Source organism: Oryx dammah, unplaced genomic scaffold (assembly GCF_014754425.2).
Source record: "Oryx dammah isolate SB20612 unplaced genomic scaffold, SCBI_Odam_1.1 HiC_scaffold_20, whole genome shotgun sequence".
Taxonomy (NCBI): Eukaryota; Metazoa; Chordata; class Mammalia; order Artiodactyla; family Bovidae; genus Oryx; species Oryx dammah.
In genome coordinates, this window is record NW_024070204.1 from 66,971,187 (window position 1) to 66,995,222 (window position 24,036).

The following is a 24,036-nucleotide window of genomic DNA, read 5'->3' on the forward strand; positions in this document are numbered from 1 at the left end:
GGGCCGGAGGGCGAGCGGAGCGAAGGGCGGCGGCGGCGGCGGCGGCAGCTCGCGCTCGGCCCGGGCTCCAGATCGCGCCCGGCCCCTGCTTCCCGGCCCGCGGCGGCGCGTCCCGCACCCCCCCCCCCCGCCCCCGGCCCCGCGGAGGAGCGGCCATGCCGCCGCGGCGCAGCATCGTGGAGGTGAAGGTGCTGGACGTGCAGAAGCGGCGGGTGCCCAACAAGCATTATGTGAGTGCCGCGCGGCCCCACGCCCCCTCGAGCCCTGGCCCCGTCGGGGGCGGCCAGGAGCCCCCCAGCTCTGAAAACTTCTGCCTGCTGCTCTTTCTCCCCCACCGCCCTGCTGCTGCGCGGCCCGGGTCTCTCCCGGCTCCTCCCTCTCCCCCTCCCCCTCCCCCTCCTCCCTTTTGCCCTGTTCGGCTCCTCCACCCTGTGCTCCGGCCTCGCCCCTCATCGCCTCTTTGCGTGCCATCTCCCCCTTTCCCTCTCGCTCTTGTTCCCCCTAGTCCCTCCCTGTCCATCCGTGGAGAAGTCTGGCCCCAGCCGGTGTAGGGAACGAGAGGCTGAGCGAGAGGCGCCTGTTCTCCGGCCCGCCCGCCCTGTCCCTCCTGGTCCGGAGGCGCTCAGACCCGCAGTGCCCAGCCACAGGTAGCCCGGCCGGGGATTGCCAGGTGGGCCCCGTTCTTCTGGAAGAGGCAGCCTGAAATCTCTGAGAATGGATCCTTTCAGTGCCTGCACCATGAAAAGGTGTTTTTTTTTTTTTTTTTGGCCCCTTCTCTCCAATAACTTCTGTTTAAAAATGTATGAAAGTTTTTTCCTGGTATCTCCCTGGCAAAATGAGAACTTGTTTAGAGCTGGCTAGGACTTGAGAAAATGGGCCAGTACCCTCATTTTGCAGATGGGAAGGCTGAGACTCTGGGAGGCATTGGGTTCTGGAACAAGGCTGAGGTGCGTTTGGTTTTTCTCTGCTTCTGGAAGATGTGCCTGGGGTAGACGGTGACCCCCACACCCCCAAGATGGGAATGGGTTCCCTCACCAGCCTAGTAGCTCAATCTGTGGGTTCAGAGGGCCCTCGGAGGGCCTCAGAGGTTCTAGATAGGGTGCTAGTGGGGCTGGGGGGTGTTGGGCCCTGGGGAGGCCTCTCTGCAGCAGGAAAGGGGGCTCTGGTGTCTCTGGTGGTGAGAAGGGGGCAGTGGCAGCGCCTAGTTGCAGAGAAGTTAACCAGGAAGGGAAAAAAGAGCAAGAGGGAGGGAAAAAAATCCTAACAAAGAAGTGTAGAACAATAAAGAGCAAGGGGCGTTGGCTGGCTAAATTCAGCTCCTTGACATCTCTGCAAGTCCTCTTTGGGTTTCTTTTCTTAAGAGGCTCCTTCTTTTAAGATAGATCTACATGCCCTCCACAGATAGTCTACACAATTCTGAAAGGAGATAGCCCGGAATCCACTCTGCACTCCCTACAGAAAGGGTGTGCTGTGTGAGCCTGTATTGTTATTGGCTGGGCAGCCAGTTATTCAAGCCTTAGCCAGACGGTGGGAAGCTATTTCCTGGACCTGTGGCATCTTTAAATAGAGTGAAGTTTCCCTTGATTCCAAAGCTAGGTTAAATTGTCTTTTTTTTTAATTCCTTATTTATTTATTTTTAACTGTTTCAAATGCTGCCAAGTCTTGGTTTCTTGTTTGAGCTTGTTGACTGTGTAACTGAGTTGCCTCTTTGGTATACAGACAGTTTTTACCAACTTGGCAACAGGAGGAAGTCTGAAAGTCCCCATGCTGCCTCCCTCCAGATTTGTGAGCCTGGAACACCAGAGTACATGCAGCCACCAAGAACTGGGCGTCACCGTCCACTCTCCCGTCCTCTCCTGGCACATCAGGTGTGGGTTCTTAATTAAGCCCACGTGACAGATGAGAAAACTAGGGCTCAGAAAGGTGAGGTCCTATGCCTGAGGTCACAGTCAGGGCGAAAGCAGGAATGTAAACCCAAGTCTGTTCAACACCTGAAAGTGTTTTCCACCAGGCCACACCATTTTGCAGATTTCATGCCCCATAGTTTCCCTAAGCATACTCCCCTCAAAGACTAGGAAATCTGCCATCATTTGTGATCACTCAGACTTTTCATTCTCTGCTTAGATTCCTCCCTACCAGTTTTTTTGGAGGTTCTGCAGCTCTGAAGGACATCTTTCTAAGCCTTCAACCACTTTTTAGGGGCCCCTTCAGATAAATCTCTACATATTAGCATGGATTTCGGTTTAAATCTTGGCATCACAACTTGCCAGCTGTGTGACCTTGGTTTCCTTGTCTGTAAAATGGGGGTAATGGTGCCCACTTCGTAGGGGGAGAGACCTTGTGACTGGCAGGGTTGACATTCCATAACCGCTAGCCGCCTGCACCCCTGCCCCTGGTATCCATGTCACTCTGTTTGGGAACGTGCCGACATCATGTGAGGAGGATTTCACCGAGAATTTGTTTTTCTGCATGTGGGTTTAGTCACTCTTGTGATTCAAAGGGCCCCCTCCCTTCCAGCCAGGCTTTTGGGTTCATCAGATGAAGAGGGGTAACGAGTTGAACTGAAGCCTGAGTCATCCACGGGAACGGAGAAAATTAAGTGCCTTGATGGCAAGAAACCCACCAGCAACTGCCAGTGATCCCCACTCGCGTTCTCCAGTCACCCCTGCCTCCGCCACTCTGGGAACTGGAACGGAGGCAGCTGTTGGCCCGAGCCTGAATTTTCTCCCCACGTAGTGTCCTCTTATCTGCAGTTGGCCCAGCCGCTCTGGAGAGAGAGCATGAACAAGGGAGTTGGACCGTCTCGGGCTCTGCCACTTCCTGCTGTGCGACTTTGAGCTGCTTTACCTCTGTTTACCTCTCTGAGCCCCACCTTCTGTATCTGCAAATTGTAAATACTGCTTTCCTCCAGAGCTGCTGCTGCTGCTAAGTCCCTTCAGTCGTGTCCGACTCTGGGCGACCCCATAGACGGCAGCCCACCAGGCTCCCCCGTCCCTGGGATTCTCCAAGCAAGAACACTGGAATGGGCTGCCATTTCCTTCTCCAATGCATGAAAGTGAAAAGTGAAAGTGAAGTCGCCCAGTGTCCGACTCTTAGTGACCCCATGGACTGTAGCCCACCAGGCTCCTCCGTCCATGGGATTTTCCAGACAAGAGTACTGGAGTAGGGTGCCATTGCCTTCTCCATCCTCCAGAGCAGAACTTCTAAACCTTCACACTGTTGATATTCGGGGCCAGATCATTCTTTGTTGTTGGGGGCTGGTCCTGTGTATTGTAGGATGTTCAGCAGCATCTCTAGTTTCTACCCCCTAGATGCCTGTAGCGTCCCCCTCCCTAATTATACCAAAAATGTCCAAAATGTCCCCACATGTGTCCCCCAACCTCTAACCCCCTGCTCCAACGACTCCATGAGAATATACAAGTCAGTTACGGAGGGTTCCCCACCACCTGCTCCCCATTTGCAGCTACTTGGATCTCCTCTGCTCATACCTTGGTTGCCTGAGAAAGAAAAAGTCATAGGTGCTGTAGATCTCCAGCTGCACCTGGAGCTTAGGGCTGCCCATTGGGACTGGGCTACTTGTTCCACTTGAAATGGCATCTTCTGCATAATCAGGGTGGCATCTTTATCAGGCCTGGTCCCAGCCTCCTTCACCTTGTGGGCAGAGACATCATCAGTGGGCCCAAGGGCAGAGCCATAGGCCACATTTGGAGAATTCAGGGACAGAAGCTCCCAGGGCCTCCGAGATCCCGATGGATGGGTAGGGATTATTGCTGACAATAATATCAACAGTATTATCATTTGGAGAGGACTTCCCTGGAGCCACTGCCCTCTCTCTGTTGACCTTTCTCTGCTGGCATCTATCCAGGCTTTCTGAATGAATGGAAAGGGGCCTTTCATGTGTGACACCCTGGGAGACCCTCCCAGCTAGGTTATCTTCCAGCTTGAGGGGAGAAGGATGTGCTCCCTGTAGGTTTTGCAGGTTTTATTTGAATTGCCCCAATTCCGGCACTGGAGAGGGATGTACAGAATCCTTAGGGTTAGGAAAAATGTCTCTGTTAGCAGGGGCGAGGAGACACTAGCTTGCTCTGTCTTGAGATCGTTAGATGTTAAGAAGAACAAGATGCTAGGAGTAGTTATAGAAGCAATAATCTTAATAGCTGAAATTTAATTTGTTGTTGTGGGCCAGGCATTAGATGAGCTCTCTGTGTGTACATATTTAGTCGTCAGAGTGGTCCTTTTAAATAAGTACTTTTCTAGTATACTAATACATAATTTTAAATATACAGATACATGGAATAAGTTAAATATCTATCTACCATCCAGCTGTCAGATCTTTACATTTTCCCGTATTCAAGTCATTTTTATTTTTTAAGAAATAAAACAATGCAGCTGCAAAGCCCCGTGTGCATTCATCCCAACAAGCTCCCTGGTAAAACAAATCACAGTCTCCTACATTTGGTGCTTGTTGTTCCTGTGCGCATTTAAAAAATAACCAACAGACATGATTTTTTTAATTCACTAGCTTTATTGAGGTATGATTTACATACAATAAATTCACCCATTATAAGTATACGGTTGGCTTATTTTTTAAAGAAATGTATAGAGCTGCACAGCCATCATCTCAGTCCAGCTTTATTATATTCCCGTCACCCCCAGGAAGACCCCTGGTGCCCTGTGGCGATCACTCCCCTCGCCACCTAGGTCCCGTGTCCCTTTTTAATGTTCTTACCCTTTCAGCACTCCCCAGGATCTTATATGGAAAGTTTTAAAAACTATACAAAAACATACTTTTCAGATCTGTGTTGGTATATGGAGCTGCAGTTCATTTCAACTGCTGCTTCATATTCCATTTATGAATATGTTTGTGTTGATTCATGCTTCTGGAGGAGACTTTTAGAATGCTTTCTCTTAGCTGCTTTGTACATACAGCTCAGTATGGGTCAGACCCAAGGCTCAGACCCAGCTTACTGGGTCTTGGGCTTTGTGCGTTTTCAGCTGTGTATTCAGTGTCCCTGGGAGCGGTGTCTGTGTGTCTCTTTGCTCTGGGTCCTTGCTAACACTCTGAATTGAGTTGCTCAGTCGTGTCCAACTCTTTGTGACCCCATGGACTGCAGCATGCCAGGGTTCTGTGTCCTTCACTATCCCCTGGAGTTTGCTCAGATTCATGTCCATTGAGGCAGTGTTGCTATCTAATCATATCATCCTCTGCTGCCCGCTTCTCCTCCTGCCTTCACTCTTTCCCAGCATCAGGGTCTTTTCCAATGAGTCAGCGTTTCGAATCAGGTGACCAAAGTATTGGAGCTTCAGCTTCAGCATCAGTCCTTCCAGTGAATATTCAGGGTTGATTTCCTTTAGCATTGACTGGTTTGATCTCCTTACCATCCAAGGGACTCTCAGGAGTCTTCTCTAGCCCCACGATTCAAAAGTATCAGTCCGATGCTCAGCCCTTATGGTCCAACTCTCACATCCCCTACATGACTACTGGAAAAACCGTAGCTTTGACTTTTCAGTGGTTACAGAATAGTATCTCATAGCAGTGTTTGTTTGCGTTTCCCTGCTCTCTAGTAAAATTCAGCATCTTTTCACACCTTTCTCAGCCATTTGAGTTTCCTCTTCTGTGAATTAATTGTTTTATCTTTTGTCCCCTTTTTCAGTCTATTGAGTTATTGGTTTTCTATTAATTTATAGGGTTTATTTATACACTTGGGATCCTGGTCCTTCATTAGTGTTCCTGATTTCCCCTTGAAACCAGAGGTTCAGAGTGGTACAGGCACATATCTGAGGTCATGCAGCAAAGCGTGGCAGGGTGGGGATTGATGTATGTGTGCTCAGCAGCCCTGTGATCCCACCCCTGAGCCAAGTGACCTTGGGTGGCTCATTTAAGCCTCCAGGCCCCAGCTTCTGCGTCCTGGCCCTTCCTCATCTCACTGTCTGCCTAGCCTGGACTGATGAAGCACAAGCTGCCGCCAGCCCTTAGTCATTCTCACCCCAGGAAAGCTCTAGGTTGATTGTGCCCCTGGAGTGACGGGTTGGCAGACTCTGTGCTCCTGGCTTTGAGACCTCCCTCCTCACTTGCCATGCTCTGAGAGCCGAGGGTCTCTCCTCTGAGCAGCTGACTTTTGCAGGGTGGATCATGCCCATATGAGGCATTATCAGCATTCTTGTTTCAGTCTATGGGAGGCCACTGGCTGGCAGGCTCAGTGGTCTGGAACGAACTGTGAATCTGCTGCCCAAATTAGCTATATTCTGTTTTCCAGCCTCCCCTGCCCCTCCCCCCAGACATCCTGGCACCCCATTTTGCAGAAACATGCCGGGCAGGCCAACAAACTTGAGTGAAAAGAACTTGGGCATCAGAGACAAACATTTCTGCCTTCAAATTCTGCGAGGTCTCGGGTGACCCACTCCACCCCAAGCCTTAGTTTCTGTATGTATAAAATGGGGACAGTGTCACCCTTCTAGGATAATGTATGCCCTCGATCCATTCTCCATCCCTCCTGCCGAGGGATAACTGCCAGCTCCTAGCACAGTTCTTATGGCTGCACCATTGCTTCGTGAAGGAAGGACCTGACTCTGAATTCTCTTCATGAGCTCCTAACCTGGGTGACCTCGCACAGCAGCTCCCCGAGGGTCTGTAAAATAGGAGCAGTAATAGTGCTTCCCTACAGGGATGTGGTGCTCCTCACACACTGCTGAGGCTGATGCCTCCTGTAGAAAAGGCACTCAGTCATTGGCCGTCACAAAAACTACCATTAATGACAGTAATTGCCATGGTCCGCCTCTCTGCCTCTCTCCTGCCTACTGTCCTGGGGGCCTGCGAGTGTTTTCTCTACTTGGGGTGCTGCCCCAGGCAGGACGCTTGCTGCCCTTGGAGAGGTCCATGAGCAAGGCAGAGCCCCCCTACCTTCCGTATGGGGGTCCTGCGCCCTGTCTGTGGCACACGGAGTTAGTGCCTTCAGGAGACGTTAAGGCCCCTCGGGTAGGTTTGTTTTGCTTGTTTGTTTGTTTCAATGGCTGTTGGCCTTGTTAGCCATGCTGTGCCATCTTATTCGCTCTGGTCCATGGTTGCAAGGAGCCAGGCCCCTCACCTCACCTGCCAGCTCATCCTCAGCCTGCCAGTCTTACACTCTGGACCCCTGCACTTGTCTGAAGATCCAAGGGAGTGAGGCTATCATATCTTCATATTTACTTAAATGTCACTTTAGTTCAGACTTTGAATCAGTGCCATTCCTTGCTTCTGGTAAGCAAAGAAAGTGCACCAAACGGCCTGGGTTCAAATCCCGGCCCTGCCACCTCCCGACAGTGTGACTTCAGAAAAATTACTTACCTTTTCTGCACCTCATCTGTTTCCTCATCTGTAAAGTGGGAATAATAACGGTAGTTCAATAATTTCATTGGGCTGATGTGAGAACGAAATGGTCCTGGCACACAGTAAGGGCTTAATAGCTCTGAGCTATATTAGGAGTGTACAAACTTAGTATCATTTATGATAGTAAAAGTTGGAAACCACTTAAACACCCATCAGTAGAGAATACGATAAATAAAACATACTATAACCATGAGCTACAAAGAACTAGAATACCATCGAGATGGCAAAAATGTGTTCCATCTTCTGTCACGGGAATGTAAAATAGTAAAAGCAGGTGGCAAAACCAGTGGCAAAACCACGTGCTCAGACTGACTCCCACCTGGTCACAAATGAAAGCTGAAAACGTGCATCGGTGAAAGCACAGAAGCCTGGATGATGAGATATATGTCACTTTCTTTTTGCTCATCTGTGCATTTCTCTGTTTTCCAAATGTTCTGCGGAGAACCTATATTCCTGTTTTTAGTTAAAAATTTAAAACACAGCAAATGCTCACTTGAAAAGAGAAGCGGTGCCAGGCCGTGGCGGCTCCAGCCAGGTTCCCACATCCCTGCCTCCCTGTGCTGTCCTGAAGCCACAGAGTCCTCTGGCTCCTCCGAGAGCCTGTGCTCTGCAGACAGGCTCTGGCCTCCGAGACTCTCCCGACTCGCGCTGCAGAGTCGGGGCTCTGCGTGTGGCTTTCCAATCCTCAAGCCCAAGAAGTGGCAAGAGATGAGTTCACAGTTCCAAGAGGGAAGAGAGTCCAGAGCAGATGCTTTTCTGGTTGAAATGCTCCTTGCTCTGGGCCCTCTCCCCACCCGGAGGCCTGGTGGGGGGGGCTGCTGCAGCTCCTCAGGGGCTCTTATATCAGTAGTGCTTATATTGGGATAGGTTGGAAAGACTTCCAGGCTGGAGTTCAAGGGTCTGCACCATGAGGTCACAGGGACACCAGAAAGGTCATTTAGGTTAGAGGTGTGCCCCCACACCCACTCCCCTGGACGGATCATCCAGAGGCTTGTCACCCATCCAGAGGTGCACAGGCGTCATCACACAGCAGAGTCATCATCTGGCCAAAAAGGGCTAGTGGACTGTTCCATGCATGGACACATATCCTGTTGCAAGTCGTGCATGCTTTTTTCCTTGAAGAAAGAGCTCTGGGGAGGCAAAAGGTCTTACTTGGTGGTGTGATTCCATTTTCTCCTTCCCCTGGGAGGCCAGGACCAGCTGCAGGTCACTGCAGCTACGAGAAAGGCAGCCGCCAGCTGAGCGTCCTGTCAGCCTGAGGCGTGAGGCGTGCGCACCCTGGCCCATGGCAAGGAGGCTTCTTCAGGAGGCCGTGAGGCCAGGAGGGTGCACGCAGCGTCTGTGCCGAGACTGGGCCTGGGGCTGGTTCTGGTCTTCACTCACTCCGGGACCTCAGCCTTCTCCTCTGGGAAATGGGCGGCTTTGGCGGGGAAGTTACCTGAGCTTTTGTGCGGAGTGCCCAAGGGCGCTGCTGGGACGGCTGTACCTCGGTGCTTCCTGGCCCGGGGTCGGGCCCAGAAACTGGGGCCCTGGGGTCCCTCTCAAGAGCCCTTGTCAGTGGCGTCGCCCAGGCCAGGGTGGAGCTGGTACCCCTGCCCTCTGCTGCTTTGTGGGGACTGGCTGATGCAGTAGACGGGAGGCCTGGGGTCTCCCACCAGTCGGCCTGTGGGGAGGGGCTGGTGCAGCTCCTCAGGGTCTCTACCAGGAGCCCACAGGCCCGAGCTTTGCTGGAAGCCATCCTCCTTTTGTCCCATTTTCCAAACTGCAGGTGTTCTCTCCTCATACTTGCTGGCCCAGGTGCAGACCTGCAGACAGGAGATGAACCCAAGCCTGGGACCTTTTTCATGTAGCGAAGGGACAAGGGACCAGAGGTGCATCTATTCTGTGTGTGTATGTGTGTATGTTTAGCGGGTGGGGAGGCAGAGCTCTCCTGCCAGCTTTTGCAGGCCTCTCTCCGGCCATCTCAGAGCTTAGGGCTGCCAAATTTACCTAAGAAAATACAGGATGCCCAGGGAAGTTTAAATTTCAGATAAGCATACAAAATTTGGGACATACTTATACTAAAAAATCATTCATTATTTATTTGAAATTCAAATTTCCCTGGGCATCCTGTGCTTGATCTGGCAAGACTGCTAAAACTACCACTTGCAATAAGACAACTGCCAAGAAACGATCATACTTTGTGATCCCGACAGTTCTTAAGAATTCACTGAACACAGGTAAATCCCTTCAGGGGCCAGGCACTTCTGAGCAAAGAGATGATACCCAGCTGTGCAAAGCGGGGATTCAGACCTCAGGGAGGCCAGTGTCCTGAGAGATAGATGGATGGCAGTTTAGAACTAGTCTGGCACTGAGGAATGAGCAGGGGCCTGTGCCCTTGGATTCTGGGAAGCTGGACTTGGAGAAGGCAGCACGGTACCCAAGGCTGCTCACACCCCCAGGAGAGATGCTGCTGAGTGGCGAAGGGTAAAGGGGCTTCAGGCAGAGAGAACAGAGGACAAGGAAGCGGCAGCCCTGGCATCTGGCATGTTTGAAAAAAGCAGGAGAGGTTTGAGGGATGGAGATGGAGCTTGATGGGTGGCTGGAGGCCCCAAGGGTCTGAGGGCTTCTGACTGGGCCAAAACCCACAAAAGAATAAAAGCAAAGGGAACTCCCTGACAGTCCAATGGTTAAAATGAAGTTGCTCAACCTGTCCGACTCTTTGCGACCCCGTGGACTGTAGTCTACCAGACTTCTCAGTCCATGGGATTTTCCAGGCAAGAGTACTGGAGTGAGTTGCCATTCCCTTCTCCAGGGGATCATCCCGACCCAGGGATTGAACCCATGTCTCCTGCATTGTAGGCAGACGCTTTACCCTCTGAGCCACCAGGGAGGCCCCAGTGATTAAGGCTCCACCCTATTGCTGCCGGTGGGCCTGAGCTCAATCCCTGGTTGGGGAACTAAATTCCCACAGGCCACATGGCGCAGCCTAAATAAATAAACATAGACTCTACCTTCAAGAAGGCCTTGCCCCCCTCCTCTCACTCCCCCTCGCCCACACACACCCAGCCAGTGCTCAGAATCAGACATGTCCCAAATGAAAGTTGCTGGAGAGGTCAGGAGGAGCTGGGACTCAAGAACACTCCCCCAGCTTGATGGGTTGGGGGCACGTCTTTCACGGGAGAAGGGAAGGGGCAGACACAGAACAAACCTGGGAGGCTAGAGGGAGAGAACACCTGTCCATGGGAGGACTGTGCAGACAGGAGAGATGGAGTCAGAGAGGGAGGGAGGGGTGGGAAACAGTAGAGGGGCTGTGAAAGCCAGCAGGGCGTCCCTGGTGGCTCAGCAGGAAAGAAGCCCACTCCAGTATTCTTGCCTGGAGAATCCCATGGACAGAGGAGCCTGGCGGGCTACGTCCATGGGGTCACAAGCCGGGCATGACTTAGCAACTAAACCGCCACCACCAACACCATGAAAGCCAGTAGGAATTCTGAAATTTGGGAGGGATTAAATAACTCCAGATTTGTTGGGTTCTCAAAACTTAATAATCATTTATTGTTATTATTATTGAACAGCTTTCATTTACTCCAGTGCTTATTATATGCTCAAAAGCTTTTCATGCCTTACGTCGCAAAATCTGAGCAGCAGTTCTGTGGGATAAGGAGTATTACTCAGGACTCTTGGGTAGCAAGTGACAGAAATGAGCCTAGCTAACTTAAGCCAGAGGGAATGTACTGGATAAATGGCTCTGGCAGAACTGGCTTAGCCCCCCGTCACAGAAAGGACCTGGCCAGCTGGGGCCATCCAGGGAGTTGAAACTGCCAACAGGCCTCAGAGCATCACGAGAAGCAGGCACCTGCTCCACCCTCAGTCCCTGTGGCCACTCATGAGTCCAGTTCCAGGTAGAGAGAAACTGATTGGCCCAGCCGGGTCTCCTGACCCTCCTTTGGTTAGGCAAGGGCGAGGAGCTGTGATAGACCGGCCCACTGGAATTGCCAGTAGTCATTGTAGGGGACTTAGGGTGGGTGCTGTGTTGCTGGAAGAAGTGGAGCATGGCGCCTGAATAGGTGGAAACAATAGATGTCTGCTACGCAGGCACTGTTACTAGCCCATTTCACAAATGTGGAAACTGAGGCTTAGATGAAGTACTTCGCCCAGGATCACACTCGTCTCTGCTGTCATTGAATGTAAAGAATGGTACACTCAACTCGCCACTACCTCCACCCCTCAGATTTGCCTTTAAAGTACATAAGGATAGGATTTTCTGTTCTGCTTAATTAGGCAGAATTGCAGGACCCCCTTGCCTGCTCCACTGACAAAGAAAGCCAGAAACCCACACAGTGGCGTCACCATTTCCTCCTTCCCAGCCAAGGTGTGAATCAGCAGCCGGTGGCGTTGGGCCATCCTTGGCTGCCAGTCCATTGCACAGATGTGGTTTATTGTCTGCCCTGGGCCAGGCCTGGCCCCAAGCCAAAGAGAGGCTGAGATGACCAGGCAGCCTTTGTCCTCACAGAGGTCACCATCTGTTTAGACCGTGTCACTACGGCGTAAGGGCTGTGGTGGGGCCTGCTATAGGGCCGTGGGGACAGGACAAGGGGCCGAGGCCTGGCTTGCCCATGCCCTGCTAGGACAGAGAGGCGGCATTCTGAGCCGGGGTCCGCAGGAGATGGGTGTTCCCGGACAAGGGGAGCCAGCCAGCAGAGTTCTTAATACGGGTAGAATTTGGAGGGTCCTTGAACTTCAAGGGGGCGGAGTACATCTTTATCATCAGTAACCTCCAATAGCAATTTAGCATTGCTTTCCTTTATGAAGACAGCGACCCTTGGATACTTACTAATGCCTGTGACTTTGTCACAGGTGGAAATTCACAGGTATTCCCACATCACTTTACAATTGTTGCAAGGACCCCAGTAGATCGTTTACGCTTACCCTGCTTCAGAATCACGATGCTCTTTGACCTCCTGCTGGATTTTGTTACTTGTTGCATTAATAAAGTATGTGTCTATTCATTATCTTTTGAAACATTTTTATTCAGTATGAGTTTCATTTGGAATGTTACATGCTTTACTCATGTTTAAGTTATTTTGAGAAGGGGACCATAGATACCATCAGATTGCCAAGGAGCTCCATGGCACATATACACAAAAAGACGGAAGACTCCTGGGTAGAAGTTTCAGAGTTTGGGCTTGGAAGTCAGGCGTCAGTTTGACCTGGCCCTGCCCCTGACCGGCTGAGTGTATGACCTTCGTAGGTGACTTGACTTCTTTGTGCCTTGGGGTTTTCATCTGTAAAATGAGGGTAAGAATAGTACCTACTGTGGGTTATCTCCTGTAAAGGGTTTAGAGCAGTGCCTAGGACATAAAGTACTGGATAGTTACCTGTTAGTATTATATTTATTATCATCATCATTATCATCCCTTAACGAATGATATGCATTTTTAATAAGCAACCTTGGACCATGTGACATGGGTGGTCTGGAATGACCACACCTTGAGAAACAGTCTCTAAATGGACACACCCCCTCCTAAGATTTAAAAGCAACATTCCCTGAAGATTTATGTATTCGGATGTTTAGCAGAGTGGTGATTAAAATAATATTGAAAATAACATCAGTGCTTATCAGAGGCATGATTAAATAAATGGACTACTGAAGATCCTTCAAAAATTTTTTTCAAAGAATTTTTAATGAAATAGGGACTCACTCACCGTGTAACACAAGTGAAAAAGATCATATATACAATGTGATCTTAATTTCATAAACTAACGTATAGAAAAAGGACCTGGGAAGAAACATGCCCAAAGCTCCATCTCTGGTGGTAGAACTGTGCATGCTTGTTAAGACCTCAGGCTCTGCCATCAGACTTGGAGGGAACAGGTTACTTCGCACACTGGATCTTACTTTCCGCCACCGCTGAGTGGAACCAGGAATGCAGTGCAGCCTTGGAGGAAACACGCTGGAGGCCATTGGTGGCTGTGCGCAGCTCCGCTGTCTTGCTTTGTGTTATATTTTTATGTGTTATCCCAGGTTTCTCTAGAGCGGAGAGGACTGGGTTAGGACCAGAGTCAGGAAAGCGTCCTGAAGGGAGGGAGAAGAAGGGACCCCACTTCCCCTGCTCTCTCTTTTCTGTCTGATAGACTTGTATATGAAGCCCCAGAAGCTGGTGGAAAAGTCCACATGGGGGTTCACATCAAGGCTAGGAGGAATAGTCAGCTGGGTGAGGAGACCAGCAGGGCACAGGTACAGGGGTGGCCAAGGAACCCACAGAACCGGCCCTTTGGGAACCACCTGCAGTTGCATGCAGGAAAAGGGGCTCCTTGGATGTGCAAAGTTTGGTACCCACTTATGCAGCCTCGCCTCCTTTATCTGGTGTGAGAATCCCTAATCCTCTTCTGATACTCCTAATAGATGGCTGTCCCCAGGGTTTGAGAGCCTAGTCCCTCTACATTCTCATCTGTTTCTTTTCTCCCCCATGCCCTCAAGCCCAGAGGGATAGGAGGATGAAGCTGCACTTACATGGAGGGGGCAGATGTTCAGGGAGTATCCTAGACCATCTTAGTTGGCCTGTATCTACCTGTCACCCAACCAGGGCATCAGCTTAGATGTTTCCTAGTGGACCAAGCCTGTCTCAGTGCTCATACGTTGGGTCTAGTTGTCTGTTAACTTGTCTCCTCTCCACTAGGCCCTGAGTCCCTCACAGTCCAGGACCTGACCCAGAACAAATCAGTTCTTGTTCTTTCAATGAACCCTCTTAGTTCCAAGGTCCCATGATTCTAGGGTGATGGCCATTGATGGCATCCTTCAGCTGAGACAGAGTTAAATGCCTTGTGTTGACCTGCTCCTGCCACCAGACCAAGCATTGTGTCATAGTGGATAAGGCACAGGCTTTGGAGGCAGCCAGGCCTGGGTGTAAATCCTGGCTTTGTTACTTTCTACCTATGCGGATTAGGGTTTGTTACTTAACCTCTCAGAACCTCAGTATCTTCTTCATCTTACTGCAAGGAGATCCAACCAGTATATTCTAAAGGAGATAGCCCTGGGATTTCTTTGGAAGGAATGATGCTAAAGCTGAAACTCCAGTACTTTGGCCACCTCATGAGAAGAGTTGACTCATTGGAAAAGACTCTGATGCTGGGAGGGATTGGGGCAGGAGGAGAAGGAGACGACAGAGGATGAGATGGACGGATGGCATCACGGACTCGATGGACGTGAGTCTGAGTGAACTCCGGGAGTTGGTGATGGACAGGGAGGCCTGGTGTGCTGCGATTCATGGGGTTGCAAAGAGTCGGACACGACTGAGCGACTGAACTGAACTGAACTGAGTAAGTGACACATAGCAAACCCTCAAGAGAAAAGTAATTCTCAGTCTAGTCCAGTGGACACAGGTGGAATACTTTAACCCCTTGGGATGCTACAAGGTCGAACCGTATGATCTTTGTAAAAGGACAGTTCTGTGTGTTTTCCTTGCTGTTGGAGTTCTCTGACGGCGTGTCTGCTTCCATCATTGGTTTTGATTTCCTGTCTCACCCTGTTGTCTGCTTAGTCGTCATCAATCCAGACCACCACCACCCCCGCCCCCGAGACTGTAGTTTACCCATCCATCTCCCCTCCCCTGTCCCCCCACTTGCTCTGGTCATGGCTGTGCTGTGGTCCACAGTGTGTGTCCCCTTAGTCGGGTTTATGCTTTGTCTTCATGTCTCATTAAATGGTGTTTTTTTCCCCATAGCAGTAAGTTGAATTGGTGTATCAGTATGCAGTTACAGGAGAAGACAGTGGCACCCCACTCCAGTACTCTTGTCTGGAAAATCCCATGGACGGAGGAGCCTGGTAGGCTGCAGTCCACGGGGTCGCAGAGAGTCGGACACGACTAAAGCGACGTAGCAGCAGCAGCAGCAGTATGAAATTGCCAGTTTTTGACTTAACAAATGGCAATTTCACTTAGTTCAACCTAATAATCTAGTTTGGTTTCGGCCTACAGAACCGACTCTGCTTGCATGACAGGGGATTAGGGGCCACCACTCTACCAGGCATCTTATCGACATTATCACATTTACACATTACAACAGCCCTGTTGCTGCTGGTAAGTCGCTTCAGTCGTGTCTGACTCTGTGCGACCCCATAGACGGCAGCCCACCAGGTTCCCCCGTCCCTGGGATTCTCCAGGCAAGAACACTGGAGTGGGTTGCCATTTCCTTCTCCAATGCATGAAAGTGAAAAGTGAAGTCTCTCAGTCATGTCCGACTCTTAGCGACCCCATGGACTGTAGCCCACCAGGCTCCTCCGCCCATGGGATTTTCCAGGCAAGAGTGCTGGAGTGGGGTGCCATCGCCTGCTCCGACAGCCCTGAGAGACTGTAAATACTCTTCCAGTCATCCCTTGGTATCCATGGGGGGCTGGTTCCAAGGCCTCTTGTGGATACCAAAATCCGTGGATTCTGGAGTCCCTTATATACAGTGGCATAGTGTTTACACATAATCTTGTTCAGTTCCGTTCAGTTCAGTCGCTCAGTTGTGTCTGACTCTTTGCGACCCCATGAACCGCAGCACACCAGGCTTCCCTGTCCATCACCAACTCCCAGAGTTCACCCAAACTCATGTCCATCGAGTCAGTGATGCCATCTGTCCATCTCATCCTCTGTTGTCCCCTTCTCCTCCTGCCTTCACTCTTTCCCAATATCAGGGTCTTTTCAGATGAGTCAGCTCTTCGCATCAGGTGGCTGAAATACTGGAGTTTCAGCCTCAGCATCAGTCCTTCCAGTGAACCCCCGCGACTGATCTCCTTTAGGATGGACTGGCTGGCTCTCCTTGCAAGTCCCCTTGTGTATCCTCGAAAATACTTTAATCATCTCTAGGTTACTTAGAATACCTAATACAATGTAAATGCTATGTAGATAGTTGTAAATACAGTGTAAATGCTATGTAAATAGTTGCCGGCAAACAGCAAATTCAAATTTTGGGGGGGAACTTTCTGGATTTTCTTCCTCTTTCTTTTTTAATCTGAGCTTGGTTGAATCCACAAATGCAAAGGGCTGACTGTATTAGCATCCCCATTTACCAGATGGGGAGGCTGGTGCTCCCAAGTAGCTTGCTCAAGGAAGTATATAGCCAGGGTTGGAACCCAGGTCTGTCTGACTGAGTCTGTGGCTGCTTGCTTTGCTGCTGTCTTGAGACGGGGCTGCCTGTCTCCCTGTGGAGTGGCAGGAGCGCTCCCAGCACTCTCCTGGACCCCCTGAGCTGGGGGCCGCTATAGACTGAAACTCCCTGGGACGCCGCTGTGGGGTGCCACGTTTCTCATTCTGGTTTGGACAGTTGGCTTCTGGTTGGACAGCAGTTTCTGCTGCAGCGTCTGTAGCTTTGGTTGGGGACTGTAAGGGGCATTATGGAGTCAGACAAACCTGGGTTTGCATTCTGGCCCCCTCCTCAAGCAGCAGTGTGGCTTTGGACCCGCCATCAGTTTACCATGCTGTGAAATGGGATGACGGTAAGCCTTACTCTGTAGGGCTCCTGAGAGCAGATTGCTGAGGATTCCACAAGTGCTGATTAGTGTTGGTCCTCAGCTGGAGAACCCCTGTGAATCCCTCCAGATTCACAGCCTCTCCAAGCTCCACCAAGAGAATTGGCCCTCCTCCTCCGTGCTCCATCAGTGGCTGTAAAGTGCTCCCTAGAGGGCCTGTGGCCTGTGAGAGGATTCTACCACTCTCTTCTCTGCTGAGTACCTACTGTGTGTCAGGCACTGTGCTGGGCCCCTTAGGTGTGAACCGAGACCCCAGGTAGCGCAGTGGTAAAGAATCTGCCTGCCAGTGCGGGAGATGAGAGACTTGGGTTCGATCCCTCGGTCAGGAAGATCATCTGCAGTAGGAAATGGCAACCCATCCAGTATTCTTGCCTGGGGAATCCCACAGACAGAGGAACCTCGTGGGCTCCAGTCCATGGGGACACAGAGTCAGACCCGACTGAGCATGCAGTCACTAAGACCCATGGGGCCGCATGTCCCACAGTCCTGGTTTATTTTATGGCTACGCCACATGGCATGCAGGAGCTTAGTTCCCCGATCAGGGATTGGACCCGTGCCCAGCCCCCTGCAGTAGAAGCGCAGAATCTGAACCACTGGACCACCAGGGAAGACCCCCACAGCCCTGGTTTAGATCTTAAGTCTGTCACGTGCTGGCCGTGTGGCCTTGTGTCAGCCAGTGTCTCCACACCCCATGCCCAGTCAGCCAAATAAACGTGGCCGTTTTGATTCTTTTGTGTTACTCGGCTTTATTCCTACTGCCTGTGCGCTTGCACACAGTGGGTGCTCCAGTTGGCTCCCCAGTTCTCCCCACAGGGAGAGATTTAAAAGCTCCCAGCTGCGTTTCCTGCATTGCCCTGGACTCCTCTGAGGCCTGGCAACCTGGGCGATCTCCGAGAGCCCTCAATGCTTGCCCTGGAGGCTTTCCTAGAAAGCTAGCCTTCAGGTTAGTTTCAGCAGAGCGTGGGCTCCGGCTGCCAACACCTCTGCTCGCCATTGGAAAGTTCCCTGTGCTGCTCCAGCCAGATGTGTGCAAGGCCGTGAGCTGGCAGCCAGAGGCCCGGCTGATGCTGCAGACCCGGTCCAGCGAGAGTTTCCAAGCTCCGAGTCTCCGCCTAGAGGAACAGAGGGGCCGGGCCCCCTGGCCCTGCGAGTGGGTCGTGCCCATCCTCTGGGTGAGACCCCAGCAGTGAGGGCAAGATGGGCTTCAGGGAGGGCAGTTGATTGGATTTCACAGCAAAAGACATTTCTGATTTTTCCATTTAACATAGCTTATCTCGACAGATTTGAGTCAGCTCTGGAGGGGGCCGGGGGACAGGCTCAGCCTGAGCCTCTAGGGCCCCAACTCTGTGAGAAAGTTATTAGTGATTGCACTTGAGGCTTCCTGTAAGTCAGGCTGTGTGCCAAGATTCTGCCCTCCATTAGCCTGTTGACTCCTTAGCCAACCCTGTAAAGTAGGTACGACTGTTCTGTCCGTTTTACAAATAAGAAAATGGAGACTCAGAGCCATGAAGTGGCTTGTGAAATGCCACAGCAGCGTTAAGCTATAGAGCCCAGAATCACACCCGGTACTGGAAAGCCAGTGCCTGTTTTTTTTTTAATGGCATTAAAGAGTAGTTGTTGATTTTATTTTTTTATTTATATGCATGCATGCAGGAGGATTCCCTTTTTTGGTATCACATTCTGTTAGCTTCTGTGCATGTGTAGGTTCTCATAACCACCACCCCAGACAGGAAGAATGAGCCCATCACCTCCTAAGAGTCCCCTCAGCTGCGCAGACTCTTGGATGATGTGAAATGCTGCCTCCACCCGCAGTTGGAGTCACTCCTGTGCTGTTCTTATTCTCCATCGCCTGTCCAGAGAGGTCTTGGGGTGAAGTGTGGACCTCTCTCCCAGGGCTGGGCCCTGCGCCTGCATTCTTCTCTGTAACAAAGCCGATTCTGTTTCTAGCACGCTTGGCAGTTGAGCTGTTCACTCAGCCATTCCAAGAGCATTGGTACCCCAGACTCAGAGCCTTGAATGAGGCCACATTGATTTATGACCCTGGGGCCTTATCTTGGCTTCCTCTCATTCTGCCTGCCTGCCTATCCATCCGCCTGTTGGTCTCCCACTGGGCAGTTCCTAAGAGCAGGCACAGCACAGACTAGGGTGAGCCTGACAGGCCTGGCTTGAGGGCCCCCAGGGGAGTGGGCTGAAGTCGTGTGAACAGATTTCCCGGAAGAACATGTGCTGAGCAAGGGCAGCCCTAGTCGGAACCCAGAGAATGAGGGTCTCCAGGAAGGCTTCCAGGAGGAGGTGACCTCTACACCAACTCCTGGGAAGTGAAGAGTTGCTATACAGGTGAAGGGAGAGAAGATGCTCCCTCCAGAGACAATGGGAGGCACAGGGGTCACAGGCAGGGGAGCACCTGGTCCGGTGGGAGCGGGAGGAGGCCCCCTAAAGACGTGATGTGCCTTTGTTGTCTTCACTATCTGAAAGCTCCAGAAGGGTCAGGACTTCTGTCTTCCTGGTTCGTGGCCGTATCTCCAGCCTTTCTTTGGAAGGGAGACTGGTACACAGTAGATGCTCTGTATTTGCTGATTGAATGAATGAACTGAAATGTTTGTAGCAGAAGAGAGACTCAGTTCTACTTGCACTTTAGAGATAAACTGGACCTGTCTCCCACCTCCTAGCTTGGCAGCCCTCTGCCCATAGGCACAGTCTGAGACCAGCCTCATTGCCCACCTGAGCATTTACTGTGTGTCCTAGGGGCAAGGAGTACAGTCAGTCCTAAACCAGAGTGTTCTATCTGCCGCTGACACCACAAGCACTTGTATTTGGGCCCCTTTCCAAGCATTCACTTAATTGAAAAGATTGAAAAGAAAAAACCTTGGCTGCCAGCCACACTCAGTATGTCACTTGCTGTGGCGCCTGAGCTTGGCAATCCTGATGCTGACTCGGGACAGGAAAACGCTGCCTGGGGCCAGGAGAGCCAGGCCTGCCCTGGGGATCTGGGAGGAGGAGAAGGGACTTAGGAGGCTGAAGGAGCTGGGCTTGAGACAAGCATGGCCCTGCTCTACCCCTGGGTTTCCATCTCCCCCACCTGAGGGCGGCCCCACCTTCTAACAGGCCTTTCATGATGATTGACATGATGCTGGTAAAATTCCTTGGGCAAAGGAGCCTGGAGGGCTACAGTCCATGGGGTCACAAAAGGGTCAGACACAAGTTAGCGCCTAAAGAACAACAAAGTGCCTAGCGCAGGGTCAGCATGTAGCCGGCAGGTTTCCTGGTATGGATGCTGCTTTTATTTTAGGCCCCCACTCAGCTTGGGAAGATCCCCTGGAGAAGGAAATGGCAACCCACTCCAGTATTCTTGCCTGGAGAATCCCATGGACAGAGGAGCCTGGAGGGCTACAGTCCATGGGGTCGCAAAGAGTCAGACACAACTGAGCTGCTAACACATACACACACCACTTAGCTTGGTCCTGCCTCACTCTGACGTCCTAGGTCTCAAAGGCATCATGGCACTCGGTGGCATTTCTCCAGGATTAAACTTAATGTCTGGAGAAGGAAATGGCAACCCACTCCTGTATTCTTGCCTGGAGAATCCCATGGACTGGGGAGCCTGGTGGGTTACAGTCCATGGGGTCGCAAAGGGTCAGACACGACTGAGCGACTAACATAAACTTAATGTACCTTCTTTAAAAAGAGAAATAACACGTTTCTCAGCACTTCCGGTGGTGATGCTGCTCTGGGGTGTTGGGAAATCAAACACACAGCAGGGTGTTGCAATTCCAAAAAGAGGTTGGGAATGCTGACCTACATAGGCCAGATGTTGGGCAGACATCTGGGGAGAGCTGACAGATCGGGAACCAAAGGGAGCGCCTGGTCTCCATGGGGAACAGCAGAGTCATGTTTCCCATTAGTTAAGCTGGTGGAGCCTAGCCAACTGCCCCTGCCCTCTCCCTACTCTCCCCTTCTCCTCCACCCTTCTCTCCTCCTCTCCCTCCTGCTTCCCCCCACCCTAGCCCCCACACCTCCCCACCCTTTAGCGACTTTGTCCTCCGCCTTAAACCCTGGCAGCAGATAGCCAGTGAGGTGGGCCTGGAGCCCAGCCAGTCTTTAATCACCAAGCTCTTCCCAGGAACCACCAACCCAGAAACCTCACTGGTGTGGGAGCTTTATTGGGGTGGCCCAGAAGGTCGCAGCTACCTTTCAAAGTCGGTTTCTTAAACGAGGGTTTATAGACTCTTGGGCGCCCTCAGACATATTCCCAGGAACCAACCCATCTAGATCTTGAAACTAACACTGCTGCTTGATTTCAGGGCTGCACATGTTCTGTGTTTAATAAAGGTTGCTCTGGCTGCAGTGCACGACAGCTTTAGTTATCCTGGGCTAAGGACTTGCTTCAGGAACTGTGTGGTCTGTGAACAGAAGTCATAGCCCCTCAATATGGAGAATTCCCTGGACAGAGGAGCCTGGCGGGCTACAGTCCATGGGGTTGTGAAGAGTTGGACATGACTGAGCGACTGACACTTTCACCTTTTTTTCATGCTGCATGAGAGATGGAGTTTTTCCCTCCCTCAGTCCAAACAGAGGTCCCCACACCTGAGAAACAGCATTCCAGATTGGAGCTCCAGCATCCTCAGTACCTCCTAAGAGGGCCCTAGGTCTGGTTCCAACTCTCCTCCCCACTTGCTGTGTGGCCTTGGCAAGTCCCTTCTCCTCTATGACCTCATAACCCCAACTATAAAATGAGGGATGATCTAGAGCAGGATTTTTGTATATTTTAAAGTCTTGGAACCCTGTGCTGTCGGCTTGAAGCAGGCGAAGGAGGACTGTGAGCGATGGAGGAGCCTGAGCCCTGTCTAAAGGCTCCACTGAGGGTTGCCCTGTGGCAGTGTGGACTGGTTACACCCTCTTCCACGTATAGAAGAGCTAAAAGCCGCAGCGCCTAGTGGAAACCGGGGTGGAGAGTCTGGGAACCCACCCACCTCACCAGCAGCCTCGGGCTTCTTGCAGGCCAATTTGACCACTGGCTAACTCCCTAAGAACTCTCCAAATGTGAAGTCCTCTGGGGTGTGATTGTGCAGGAGGCCCCGAGGAACGTGCAGGGCAATTTGCATGCTACCATGGTAGTTTGAAGAGTCCATAGCTGGGAGTAGAACCCCTAACAAGTCACGACACTTCTCTGAATCCCCATTTGTAGAATGGAGGAGCTGCCCTGATCAGGGCTGTGGGGTACACATCCTCCCGGGGCTTGGGGCCCAGGGCAGACATTGCCAGTGGAGCGCCGACCTGTGTCTTGCTGGTGCGCCTTTCTCTCCACCCTCACAGGAAAGCAGCCCCAACCGTGCTGTCCTACCGGTGCCCTTGCTTTAGATGTTTCCTTCGGTCTCCCAGGGCATTCCAGGCTCCCCATCAATACTGCAGAGCCAGGAGAGGGCTTTCAGCCTGAGAAATGTGGGCTCATTGGCCTGTAAACAACAGCTCCAGACAGATGAGAATGGCAAAGAATTCCACTTAAAACAGCACTGCCCTCATTGGGGACTGTCCTGCCGCCACCATCCTGCCACACGCCCCCTGTACCATATATCCTTAATCCTTAACTCAGTGTTGTTCTTCAAACTGACTCATTTTTTTTTTTTTAACTTACATTATTTTTAAAGGAAATTTTAGCTGTCCACTGTAAGTGGAAAACCAGCAGCCCTCGCTAGAAATAGAAGGAAACTAAATAGAAAGGAAAAAGAAAATCAGCGTGTTAAAGTTCTTCCTGGCAAGTGTTGCCTGCCCTGAGGTCTTCTGTCCCTTCTTCAGGAAATGAGACCAACAAGCGCTGGAAGGGGTGTTAAGAAACCACGACTGCCAACTTTCTGAGCCAGTCAGGGCTGGAAGGGAACGGCAGAGACTGACTTTCTCACTGTGGGATTCCCTGCAGTCTGAGTGCCGAGCCCAGAATCGCCTGAAACCGGCTGGTGTGCCCAGCTCCTGCGTGCCTTGAGACCTTCATCTGAGCAAAGACCGTGCTTGAAAAGAGCTTGGACCACACCGGTCCCCAGACCCTCCCCCAAATGTAAACCTCTGGCCACCGCACCCCTCCCCAAAAATGAAATCCCTTTGTCCTGTGACTAGTGCAGAAGCCACGCCTCTTCTAATTAACATCAGCAGGGAATTTCAGCCCTAGAAACCCCACCACAGAGATCTGCAGAAACAACGTGTGATTGAGGGCCATTCCCCCATGCCTCAGGGATTTTATTCTCAGGGCAAAAACACCTTCTCATGTTTTGTGAGTTCACATGATGAAAGCATATAAGATCACAGCACTCCCGAGGCGGGGCGGCAGCTGTCTCACATCATCCTGCCCTGGGGAGACTGTATCGGTGGAGTTCTGGGGCCTCTCCCAGGAACGTGGCTGTGGGCAGAGCTCTGGGCCAGTGGGTCTGCAGGGAGAGGGCATGGCAGTTAAACCGAGCTGCCTGGGGCTTGCCCGTTTCTGGGCCGCTACTTAGCCGTGCCCAGGCCTGGTTCCAGGCATTTTTTATAGGCCTCTAAACTTTGTTCTAGTTTAAATCTTTATTCATGGGTGACCTCTTGGCTGTTGTCACTTAGAAATGGAATGTAAATTTCTGTGTGTTTAATGGGGTCCTCCAGGCACTGGGAGCCCCCAACCCCATGGGGCTAGGTTGGACCTGCCAAAGGAGGTGACTGGAGGCCATAGGAAGCATTTATGGAACATACTCTCTCAAATCCCAGCCATGAGCAGAGATTCTGACCAAGGTAGATTCCATTTCAGGAACTTTGAAAAAAGATACCTCATTCAGTCTTTGCCCGTGAGATAAGAAGGACGAGCATCCTTATTCCCTTATCCTCAGAGAACACAGAGGCTGAAAGGGGCAAAGGACCTCCCCAAACTTGGAGTGCGGTCAGGGCCGAGGCCCCCCTCTGCCCACTCCCAGCTCCTCCCCGCCCCGCACTCCCGCCTCTTGTCCTCGGCTGCATCTGCAGCCGGGGGTGCTCCGCGATCTGGACTGGCGCTCGAGAGGATGAGCCGGGCTAGTGCGGGAAGGTGGGGCTCGTTCCACCTCGGAGTTCACGGTGCTGAGTCAGACACATTTCTTCCTGTTCTCCTAGAAAAGTGACTTTTTTTTTCTGACTGTAAAAGAAAACAGACTATAGGAAATATGAAGACTACAAGAAAGCATCA

At 51.5% G+C, this 24,036-nt stretch overlaps 1 protein-coding gene across 1 annotated transcript in view; it reads left to right on the plus strand.

Annotated features, from left to right (window-relative positions):
* The first annotated feature begins 27 nt into the window (after positions 1-27).
* The window catches only part of SH3PXD2B (SH3 and PX domains 2B), a 120,249-nt gene continuing 96,240 nt past the window's right edge, over positions 28-24,036 (plus strand). Inside the window, exon 1 of the mRNA XM_040262750.1 lies at positions 28-230. Coding sequence (XP_040118684.1) covers positions 156-230 — 75 coding nt within the window. The 5' untranslated portion in view covers positions 28-155. The remainder of the gene's footprint in view (positions 231-24,036) is intronic.